Genomic DNA, 12,547 nt, shown 5'->3' with positions numbered 1-12,547 from the left:
TAACATCTTGTACAACTGCAACATGACATTCCAACTCCTATACTCAATGTTTTGACCAATAAAGGACAGTGTGCCAAATGCTGTCTTTGCCACCCTGTCAACCTGCATCTCCACCTTCAAGGAACTATGCACTTGCAACCTTGGGTCTCTTTGTTCAGCAACACTCCCCAGAACATTACCCTTAAGTGTATAAGTCCTTTCTTAATTTGCACTTCAAAATAGCAACACTTCACATTTACCTAAATTTTTCTGATCAAGGCTCCATTGTGCTCAGTGATAAACTTGTAGTCTACCATCCCACCAATTTTGGTGTCATTTGCAAACTTAAGGGTGAACCCACAGAAAGCGAGCAGCCCAGTTGGAGTCCCTGGCCTGCACTCTGATCCAGTGCAAATTAGCTGGGAGAAGTATTCGCAAACGTCTTCAACCTCTCTTTTCTACGATCTGAAATTCCTAATTGCTCCAAGAAGACTGCCATCCCAATGCCAAAGAGAAATCATGCAGCATGCTCACTACCAACTGGTTGTGCTGACCTCCATAACTCTGAAATGTTTAGAGAGGTTGGTCATGGCCCACATCAATTTTGAACCTGCCAGATTGCTTTGCAATTTGCCTACTCGCTCAACTAGTCCACAGCAGACACCATCTCCCTTACCCTGTGCTCATCCCTGGAACATCTGGGCAACAAGGCTATCTGCGTCAAACTCTTACATATTGACTACAGTTCCACCTTGGCACCATAATTCCAAACAAACTTGTCTGCACTCTGTAACTGGATTCTCGACTTCCTGACTGACAAACCGCAGCCATTAAGGATTGACGACAACACCATCTTCATGATAATCTTCAACACTGGTGCCCTGCAAGGCAGCATACTTAACCCCCTACTATACTCCTTTATACACACACACACCTGTGTGGCTAAATTCCACACCAACTCCATTTCCAAATTTGCTGCTGATGTTGTTGTAGGTTGGATCTCAAAGAACTAATAGACAGAGTATAGGAAGGAGATGGTGCTTAAAGACAACAATCTCTATCAACTTCAAAATGTAAGAGTTGATTATTGACTTCAGGAAGCAGAGTAGAAGGCATCAACAATGTCGTTACTTCCTTAGTAAGCTAAGGTAACTTGGCACGTCCATTTAAGTCTCGCAATTTTTTTATAGATGCTTTATTGGTATGGCAACCTTAGTTCCCAAAACAAAAAGAAATTACAGAGAATTGTGAACATGGCCCAGTCCGCCATGCAAACCAGCATCCCATCCATTGACCTCGCCTATATTTCCCGATGTATCGGGAAAGCAACCAACATAAGAGGTGGAAGGAGTCTTCTGCCTAGTGGAAGAGAACATAAAAGTTTGTGTACATGTACAAACAGATTCAAGATCAACTTTCTCCCTGCTGCTATCAGACATTTGAGTGGACTTCTTTTTAATGTTAATGTTGATCTCTCTTTCTTTTTTTTCCTCTTCCCCTTGCTGAAGTTCCTATAGACAACTTCTACTCTCTTCCTCTATCAATCTTCTTTGTCACTTTTTTCAAAAAGCTCAATCAAGTTAATTTATCACATGATTTATTGGCAATGCTATCTTCACTTCAATGTTCCAATTGAATTTCTGACTCCTTATTTTAGGAAAAACATTGTTGCAGCACTACTTTAGAATCTAAGTTCCCAAATTTCATAGTGAGAGGCTATTTGAGACATTAGCCATATGGATCTTTTATGGATGAAGAGCACCTCAACTCTCTTTCACTCAGGTTCTTCAATTTCAATAACCCCGAATGTACTTAGATGATTGTATTTCTTCTTTGAATAATATAGACCAGCAATTCCTGTATTGATTCTTGCAAAACAGTTAACCTTTCCAGATGAATGTACTCTCTAAATTCAAGTTCGTCACCAGTGATTGATGATCTCCCAAGGTTTATGAGGAGCTATTGATTTGTTACTTGAATTTTCAGATTAATTAGTAAACTTGCAGTTACTGGGCAAAGCTGAAAATCTGTTCACCTAAACTGACTGTCCCACTTCAGAATGTGTTAAAAGCACATGTTACAGAGCATACAAAGGTTTTTGTGTAGCTGGTTTGGAACTGTCTTTTTTTTGATCTCGATCCTGATCAACTTCACAATTTCTACCTTAAGATCTGTTCTTGCAATATCTGGCATAACAAAATAAATTAATTTGAAGTAGGGGCTGGCACATTCTTGCTTTAAGCTATTTCAGCCTGGGGTTATTTGGACAGAATACAGTCTTGTCACCTTGACGTTTTCATAATTGCACATCTAAAATCTTAAATTCATATCAACTACTGTTCATCATACCATCTTAAATGTTGTCAATACATAATGAATGTAATAGGGATTTTTGTCATAAAGTTGACAAGAAATTATAGATTCTGCTTTACAGATGTGTTTTTATCTTGTCCACAGGAGCATTGGAGTATTGGTGTACATGTTGCTGACAGGAAAGTCTCCATTTCAGGGCGAAGATAAGCAAGAGACTTTTCTCAATATCTCGCAAGTTAATGTTGATTATTCAGAAGAAACATTTGAAGGAGTTTCAAAAACTGCTATTGAATTTATTCAGCAGCTTCTAGTCAAAAAACCTGAGTGAGTACATATCGAGGGTGGGGGGGATGGAACAAAGTCATGTACCCACAAAACATCTAAAAAATGGTGCACAGATTCTGCAAAAAATTCAGTTTTTTAAAGTTCTTAGTATTTCTGATAGCTTTCATGTTTTGTAACTTGTCACCAAAGCAAAGCTGCAATTTGACTTTTCTTAACTTAAAAGAAATTGACCTTAATGAAATGAATCTTGAAGAAAATGTGGAGTATTATGGAGTCAGTCATACAGCATGGAAACAGACCCTTTGATCCATCTTGTCCATACTGACCAGATGTCCAAATCTGACCTAGTCTTGTTTACCAGCATTTGGCCCATATCCCTCAACCTCCACCAATTCCTCTGCTAGCTCATTCCATTCATGCACCACTCTCTACATGAAAGTGTTACCCCTTTGGGTCTTTTAAGTTTCCACTCACACCTTAAACCTCTAGTTTTGCAATCCCAACCCCATCAAAAAGATCTTGCCTATTCAGTCTGTGTTCCTCATGATTTTGTAAACCTCTATAGGGCACCCCTCAGCCTCCAATACTCCAGGGAGGAAAACTGCAATCTATTCAGCCTCTCCCTAAATCCCTTCAGTCCCAGCAACATGGTTGACCCATCTTTTCTGCACCCCCTCAAGTTTAACAACATCCTTCCTATAGAAGGGTGAACAGTATTGTTTGCAGTAGTCAAAAGTGACCTTACCAATGTCCTATCCAGTTTAAAGATGATATCCCAGCTCCTATAATACTCAATGTTCTGACCAATGAAGGTAAGCATGCCAAGCACTACCTTCCCTACCCTCTCCACCTGCGATTCCACTTTCAAGGAACTATGCACCAGCACTGCTAGTCTTTTTGTTTACCACCACTTTCCAGGGCTCTACTATTCAGTGTGTAAGTCCTTGTCCTGGTTTATATTACCAAAATGCAACATCTTACATTTATCAGAATTAAACTGCCATCTACCATTCCTTGGCTCATCTGATCACGATCCTATTGTAGTCTGAGATAATCTTCACTTGACCACCCATTTTGGTGTCATCCTCAAACTTACTAAACATGCTGCTTATTTTCACATCCAAATTTATGTAAATGACAAAGGCAGTGGAGGCAGCCCCAATTCTTGTGGCACACTACTGGTCACAGGCCTCCAGTCTGTAAAGCAACCCTCCAACATCTTCCATCTCCTACCTTCAATCCAATTGGTTAGCTCCCCCTAGATCCTATGTGATCTAACCTTATTAGCCAGTTACCATGCAGAATCCTGTCAGACACTTGGCTGAAGTCCATGTAGACAATGATGAAGGCAGAGTGGGAGACAATCTTATTTGTCACCTCTTCAAAAAAATTCAATTAAGTTGGTGAGACACTACCTCTCATACAAAAAGCAATGCTGACTATCCCTAATCAGTCGTTGCCTCTCCAAATACATGTAAATCCTGTTCCTTAGAATCTCTTCCAACACTTACCCACCACTAATGTAAGGCTCACGATCTGTAGTAACTAGGCTGTAATGAAAAACCAGGGAAATGTGGAACTTGATAAACAGTTATGTACTGGAAGGGGCATCAGCTTCTCTGGAGACTTAACTGTGATATTCCACCAGTGCGTGGTCCTTTTTTTTACTTGATGTTTTGCCAGTTATGAGTGGCATTTTAAATCATGGTAGTTTTTCAAGTTTGCAGCTCAGTAAATTGATTTGGAAATGAACTGTTCATTTAAAATACCTGGTAATGCCGAAGCAATGGTACAAACTGGCAAATAAGTGTGAAGGTGGGACAGTAGTTCATATATGTGAATGCTGTCAGGCCTGTTGAATATAGAAACACAATAGGAACAGGAGTAGGCCTTCGTACGTGCTTCACCACTCCATATGAACTTGGTTGATCATCTAACTCCATACCCTGTTCATGTTTTCTTATACCCTTTGATCTCATTCTCTGTAAGAACTGTATCTAACTTTCTTGAAAAAAAAACTCCATGATTTGGCCTCAAGTGCTATCTTTGACATAAATTCCACAGGCTCCTATTTCAGTCCTACATAATCTATGCTACATCCTTCGACTGTTACCTAAGTTATGGGCTCTCCAGTCATTTACTGTCTAGCCCTGTTAGATTTTTATAGATACCCTCATTCTTCTAAACTCCAGTGAGTATCCAGGGTGTCTCCATATTTCTGACAACTTCAACTTACATTTTTATTTCTGATTTCAAATTTGTGTGTTGTGTACTTGCTAAAGGAATTCTGACTGATCATTTGTGGATAGTAAATCTATTTTAGATCCAAATAGTTTGATAACATCCCGACAATATAGTAGATTGCTGCTCTTCAGCAAAAGTCAAAATGCCCAGTGTAGGGTTATAACTGAATCAAGGATTTGGTTTTAAACGTAAAGAGTCTGGAGAGTCAAATTTTTAGTCCATTACAATCAAGGCAGCATAATTAATAGAATGGTACTGATCAGGGTTTAATATTCTTAACTTAGTTTGAGTGAACCTTGGGTTCTTCAATTGTTCAGTTTTCATAAGTTAAGCATGGTGGACATCATGATTGGTAAATTTGTTTATTAAAAGAAATGAGTTCAGGAGATGAATCACTTCATAGATATCTTATCGGTGCCTTAAGGAAAACATTAGTTAGAAATTGAAGTGAAAGTGCATATTCCAGAACACGCAACATGTACTGATGTCATAAAACTGACACTGATCCTAATCTAAATAGTTACACTGTTTGAATGGCTATGATCTGTTTTTCTGATTAAATAGAAACTAGCAACTAACTTTAATATGGGAAGGAAAGATTTGCTAGCAAATTGTCAAACTTCAGTTGTGTTTTGTTCAGTGACTATCATTGGAGAATAACTCCAATCTGTAATTATTAACTAACACTAGACCATTTTAAATGTTACAACTGCTTCGTCCATGTCATTTAGCAGTATTCCTATTTTGGGTCCTCAGTTGGGGTGGTGCATAACACTAAAAGATTTGGAATACAGTAGGAAAAATATTTATTTTTGTATTGGCTAATTTTGAGCACTAAAGCTGAAATGTAAACCAATGCAAACATTTTAGAGTACAAAAGCAATACCTTGACTTTAATAACAAAGGGAAAAACTGAAGCGTTTAGCCTTACAGTGCTTTACTGTTTACAAGTAAATCTATTTACAATGTTCCAGCAAAAATTAAGAGGGTTCGTAAAAGGAATTTTCCTTTATGCTATAATCGATAAGGACTAATACCCCAGGACTACTGGAAATTTGTGAAAATTTGAATTTCCTGGGAACAGAGAAGGAACTCCGAAGGTCTTGAAGGGCAGAGAGATTTCTGACTGCATTATGCCCTTGAAACTGAATAGAATTTAAATGATCCAGGGATACCTCTGAACTGGAATGGGTGTACTGAACAATGTTATCACTGAATGAAAGAATAAGGACTTGTCAAGGTGGGAAGTATTGGGGTTAGGCAGCACTCGAGTGAGCTATTGTAGATTATGAACAATGCCTGGTATCTGCCAAACCTTGTGAAGGGTCAAAGAATTTCTGGTTAAGATCATTGGTGAGAGAGTACAGGGTTCAACAGTTGGAGAATTAAGATCCTGAAATATAATACCACTGCAATGGCATCTTGTGATGAGGAATACTGGAACAGTGTCCATTCTGGGATATACTGGGAAGCGGTGGGGGGCACCCAATTTATGTCAATATAAGATTAATGGGATCCAGAAAACTGGGAGTAAGAGAATGGGACTTTGAATTTATTGTTGGTCTTCTAATGTGCATGTATTGTGAGGATGAGAGAAGGTAGACCACATTTAGAGTCTTGAGCAATTTGAGTCCAGAGGAGGTTTACAAGAATGATCCCAGGAATGAAAGTGTTAAAATATGACAAATGTTTGAGGACTCTGGGACTATATCGAGTTTTTAGAGGAGCAGAGGGAGGGGATCTGATTGAAACTTGCAGAATACTGAATGGCATGAACAGAGTGGACATTGGGAAGATGTCTGTATTGGTGGGCGAGATGAGGACCTAAGGGCACAGCCTTAGAGTAAAGGGAAGACCCCTTTAAAACAAGGATGAGGAGAAACGTTCGCCAGAGAGTGGTGAATCTATGGAATTCATTGCCACGGAGGGCTGTGGAGGCCAGGTCATTGTGTATATTTAAGAAAGAGTCATATAAGTACTTGATTGATCGCCTTGGCAATCAATCAAAGGTTGCGGGAAGAAAGGAGAATGGGGTTGAAAAACCTATCAGTCATGATCAAATGGCATAGCAGATTTGATAGGCAGAATGGCCTAATTTCTGCTCCTTTAGTCTTCTGCTTTGGGCCCTTAAGAATTGGAATGAGGAATTCTCTGGAGTAGGAATTCAGACCCTAAAAATTAATTGGTTTCATGATTCTATTCACAAACAATTGTTGCTTCACTTTGCCTGCTTCCTGCATGAATTAAAGTGAGAATATAGACTGTACCTTTTTAGATGGTTGTGCAGCTTTTCCTTTTTGCAGACAAGGTCAGCATTTACCCTGTATATCAAATTTTAAGTATTTGTTAATGGAACATTTCTAAACAGGTGAATTCTATTGTCATTTAGCAATTTTTAAAACTTTGATTTTAATTCAAGGATTTGGAAATGGGTCAACTTTGTCTTCGAGTAAAAAATGAGGTCTGCAGATGCTGGAGATCACAGCTGCAAATGTGTTGCTGGTCAAAGCACAGCAGGCCAGGCAGCATCTCAGGAATAGAGAATTCGACGTTTCGAGCATAAGCCCTTCATCAGGAATGTGAGAGAGAGAGAGAGAGAGAGCGAGCGAGCGAGCCAAGCAGGCTAAGATAAAGGGTAGGGAGGAGGGACTAGGGGGAGGGGCGATGGAGGTGGGATAGGTGGAAGGAGGTCAAGGTGAGGGTGATAGGCCGGAGTGGGGTGGGGGCGGAGAGGTCAGGAAGAGGATTGCAGGTTAGGAGGGCGGTGCTGAGTTGAGGGAACCGACTGAGACAAGGTGGGGGGAGGGGAAATGAGGAAACTGGAGAAATCTGAATTCATACCTTGTGGTTGGAGGGTTCCCAGGCGGAAGATGAGGCGCTCCTCCTCCAGCCGTCGTGTTGTTGTGTTCTGCCGGTGGAGGAGTCCAAGGACCTGCATGTCCTCGGTGGAGTGGGAGGGAGAGTTAAAGTGTTGAGCCACGGGGTGATTGGGTTGGTTGGTTCGGGCAGCCCGGAGGTGTTCTCTGAAGCGTTCCGCAAGTAAGCGGCCTGTTTCACCAATATAGAGGAGGCCACATCGGGTGCAGCGGATGCAATAGATGATGTGTGTGGAGGTACTTCGAGCTGATCTTCAGAAGGTTGGCTTAGAACTTACATTGTAATTTTCCTAGAAGAATTGCCATATTATTCCTAAATGTTATAATTTGGAGTTGTCATTTAAATTGATCACTTCCAAATGACCAAATCTGTCTTTTTCTAGTCATAATCATAAAGATATACAGCATGGAAACAGACCCTTCGGTCCAACTCGTCCATGCCGACCACCTATCCCAACCCAATCTAGTCCCACTTGCCAGTACACAACCCATATCCCTCCAAACCCTTCTAATCATATACCCATTCAGATGCCTTTTCAATGTTGCAATTGTACTAGCCTCCACCACTTCCTCTGGCAGCTCATTTCATACATGTGTGAAAATGTATCTTTTCCCCCCTCACCCTAAACCTATGCCCTCTAGTTCTGGACTCCAAGGAAGAGACTATTTATCCTATCCATGCCCCTCATGATTTTATAAACCTTTATAAGGTCACCCCTCAACCTCTCTAACTCCAGGGAAAACAGCCCTAGCCTATTCAACCTCTCCCTATAGCTCAAATCCTTCAACCCTGGTAACCTAGTTGTAAATCTTTTCTGAACCCTTTCAAGTTTCACAACATCCTTCTGATGAGAAAGAGACCAGAATTGCACGCCCTATTGCAAAAGTGGCCTAACCAATATCCTATACAGATACATGTGACTGCCGAACCCTGTGCTCAATACTCTGACCAATAAAGGAAAGCATACCAAATGTCGTCTTCACTATCCTATCTACCTGTGACTTCAATTTCAAGATGCTATGAACCTGCACTCCAAGGTCTCCTTGTTCAGCAACACTCCTGAGGACTTTACCATTAAGTGTTTAAGTCCTGCTCTGATTGCTTTCCCAAACTGCAGCACCTCGTATTTATCTAAATTAAACTCCATCTGCCACTCCTCAGCCTATTGGCTCATCTGGTCAAGATCCCGTTGTAATCTGAGGTAACCTTCTTTGCTGTCCACTACGCCTCCAATTTTGGTGTCATCTGCAAACTTACTAACTATCTCTTATACTCACAACCAAATCATTAATATCAATGATGAAAAGTAATGGATCCAGCACTGATCCTTGTGGCACTCCACTGGTCACAGGCCTCCAGCCTGAAAAACAACAGTCCACCACTACCCTCTGTCTTCTACCTTTTGAGCCAGTTCTGTATCCAAATGGCTAGTTCTCGCTGTATTCCATGAGATTCGTGCAAAAGTTTTGTCACTGACAATAATAACATTTGCTATCTATCCCTAAATGCTCTTGAGAGGAGTTACAGGTCAAGCGCATTGCTATGGATCTTGACCCGCAAGTAGTTCACACCAGATAAGGGTAGCAGATTTCTTTTCCAAACTGACATCAGTGAGTGATGCATTTTTACAGCAACTGATCACCATTACTGAGACTAGCTTCCTGTGGAATAGAGAATACAAATGGGAACCGTATTGCTTGCTTTCTAAGATGTCATCCACATTTTTTTCCTACTAGTCCATTCATGTAGGCCTAGAATGTTTTGTTTCTTTGGCTGACTCTTCAATATTAATTCATGAAGAAAAATCAATGGTCATGGGTCAATTTCATTTCTTGGACAGGAAGTGAAAATTTATAGGATTGTGTCCCTGTTTTCACCAATTTAAAAATCTGTTAAAGAAATCTTCTGTATTGTTTTCTCTTGACCTTAATTGACAACCACCTGATGAAGAAGCGACGCTCCGAAAGCTAGTACTTCCAAATAAATCCATTGGACTATGACCTGGTGTTGTGACTTTTAGCTTTGTCCACCATAGTCCAACACTGGCACCTCCGAGTCATGACAACCTTAATTCTGCAATATTTATAGATGCTTTAATTTGAAAAAAGAAAAAATACTCGTATGTAACATATGTATCACTATTATGCATATCAGTCTTGAATTGGATTATTATATTTAAAAAGTGATAACGATTGACTTGAATAAAATGTTTTTTGCTCATAATACTTTGCATGGTTGAACCAATTAGTGGCTTCTTAGATTACCATAATGTAGGTCTTGAACTTCTTTAAAATCATTTATGGCAGATTTCATTTTAATTTATTTTAAATTTAATTTTATTTTAATGTGACTAAGCAACTGTTTCAATTCTAATTTTTGTCTATCCTTTTGTTTTTAAAGTTATTTGACAAGTTATAACTACTGTTTATTTTGAAGGGAACGAATAAATGCAGAAGCTTGTCTTTTTCATCCATGGCTGCAAGCAGAAGAATTGATGGGTAATCCTGGACCAGAAATTATGCCATGTGTTCCTCAGTCGGAAGAGTACATTAAATCTTTAGAAGAAAATCCCATAAGATCTCTCACATTTGGTGTCTGCAGACATTTGGATAAAGAAAATGGTTTTGAAGAATCAGCTATCGAACCCAAACGATTCCGATATGATGACTCATACAAAAGTTGTCATGAGGTTACAGGGGAATGGGTGTTTTAAAATTGGAGTATGTTAATTGCAAGAAAACAGCACTTTGGGAATCTTCCCCTTTATGTTGGGCTCAATCACTTTATAAAAGTATGTGACTCAAGTGCATAAACATTCTCGGTAAATAAACAGTGTCTCTGTTGCTGATGTGTTAGCACTTTCAAACTTTTTTTTTTAAAAAGTTGCATGAAAACACATCAACCTTTTTTTGCACTTATCTCAATAGGAAATACTCTTCTTAAAATGTTCAGAATTAAGGTTTGTATGCTTAAGATAATGAGCAAAGTAAAATACCTACTTGATTCATTTCACTTCTACTGGTTCTGATGTACCCAGGTATCAGTCTCTTTTTTTTTCGGCAGCTAGCATATATTGGAGAGCTGTAACTAGGATCAGTAATTATAGTCCACAACCTTTCTATAATAGTTTTTTAAGATTATTCACATTGCAACAGCTCCTGAAGATAACTTTGAATATATTTTAACTATCTGAACACCTGGATAGTGGTTCATTATGATGCTTGAAAGGTGTATTGCAATTGTAATTACAGGTTGATAACTGTTCTCCCAAGCAATCAAATTCTGCACACAATACAAAGATTCCTTTAAATGAAACTTGCTTTAAAAAAAACTTGCATTCCTTTTTACCATTATGCCAGCATTCATTGTTAGTTTGGCAAAGATGTGGGTTTTTCAATTTTCAATAAATGTATATATAATCTCAAAATAAGAAATTCTTAAACTGCTAAAAGTGTGTAACTGCTTCCATGTATCACTGTAGGATTTTTCCTACTGTGACCATCTTTATGGTTTTGTAAAAAGACTTCTGGGCTAACAAAGGCCAAGTTGGAAAACCCTAGTTTGTAACTATTGAAATTTTATTAATTTGATGCAAATAAGCTAATTTTCAAAAGGAATTCAGTAGTGATTGTAACTGTTCCTGATTATAATTAGCATATTATATTTGAAAAACAGATGGAGCTATTAAACTTGGAGCAATTATTATGCACTTTTTCTATTACATATCAGTTGCCTTATTTTAGAGCAATAAGGCAAATGATTTTTGGTCTTTAAGACATGGAAGTGATATGTCACTTGAGAATTAGGATATTTGGAAATATGTTGCCTGCATCTTTTTAGAGATATTTTAGCTTCATAGAGATTAAAATATTTTATGCTTTTCAGATATCTAGTCAAGACTTAATCATACAGGAAGCCTGAATCTATGCTTTTAATGTAGCAGGCCCTGGGTCATTGCTATTATTGAATAGATATAATGTTTAACTCAATGAAGATGATATTTGTGAAAATTTTGAACTGTAAGGTAACTTATCTAATTTTGAAACATTTACATGAATGTTTTTTAATTTTAAAATTAAATCTGAAATATAGCTTTCCATAGTTGGAAATATTTATTTTTTTGACATTTTGTAAATTATTATAAGTTCTCAGGAAACATGCAGTTTTTCATTAAAGCTCGAACTGAGGTCTTTGTAATTTGAAGCAAATGTTTATATACAAATAAACTTTAATCATTGGACAAAACTTCATTCTTAAAGCTGTTTCTAGAGTAAAGTGATGTCTGTCTTTGTGTTTTATATTTTTAAGAAGGCTAAAGCATTGCGTTAAGGTGAAATGTATTTTTTTCTTGTACAAATCTGGTCAAGCTTCACTTAGAATCTTGGCGTTTTTGATCAGCTTGTGGTAAACAAAGCCGAGTTCTGCAGAGGAGATTGATTTCACAAGTTTACAGTACCTGGGTCATAGAGTGCAGTCTTTTTTAGCCTTTCTTGTGTTGCTCTTAGGATAATTTCGTCTATAAGATAAAGAGAATAGGTTTCATTGGTCCAACTAAATTGGTTAAGGAAAACCAGGAAGTCAAATTTACAAGTCATATCTGAGAGGGTGGAGGGAAATGGTTTGGGTGGTGGGAGCGGGAGGAGTATTGGTATTGACAGGCTGCCAGCTACGGAATGCACTGATTTTCTGGATTCTTGTCACCAGTCAGTGACACTACCTGCACAAGCATCTGTGGTAGAGAGTTACAGTTCATCATCCTGAGTGAAGAAATCTTTTCTCATTTCTCATTCATTCAAAATGACTTCCTGTGTACCCTGAGACACTGACCCCTTGCTCTGGACCCATATGC

At 38.6% G+C, this 12,547-nt stretch overlaps 1 protein-coding gene across 1 annotated transcript in view; it reads left to right on the top strand.

Moving 5' to 3' along the window:
- The window catches only part of LOC132817523 (serine/threonine-protein kinase 17B-like), a 31,002-nt gene extending 19,212 nt beyond the window's left edge, over nt 1-11,790 (top strand). Inside the window, exons 6-7 of the mRNA XM_060828012.1 lie at nt 2,437-2,616; nt 10,135-11,790. Coding sequence (XP_060683995.1) covers nt 2,437-2,616; nt 10,135-10,411 — 457 coding nt within the window. The 3' untranslated portion in view covers nt 10,412-11,790. The remainder of the gene's footprint in view (nt 1-2,436; nt 2,617-10,134) is intronic.
- The last annotated feature ends 757 nt before the right edge of the window (nt 11,791-12,547 follow it).

Source organism: Hemiscyllium ocellatum, chromosome 7, assembly GCF_020745735.1.
Source record: "Hemiscyllium ocellatum isolate sHemOce1 chromosome 7, sHemOce1.pat.X.cur, whole genome shotgun sequence".
In the NCBI taxonomy this organism is placed as follows: domain Eukaryota; kingdom Metazoa; phylum Chordata; class Chondrichthyes; order Orectolobiformes; family Hemiscylliidae; genus Hemiscyllium; species Hemiscyllium ocellatum.
Note: the sequence above shows the minus strand (reverse complement) of the source record. Positions and strands in the feature narration are given on the sequence as shown.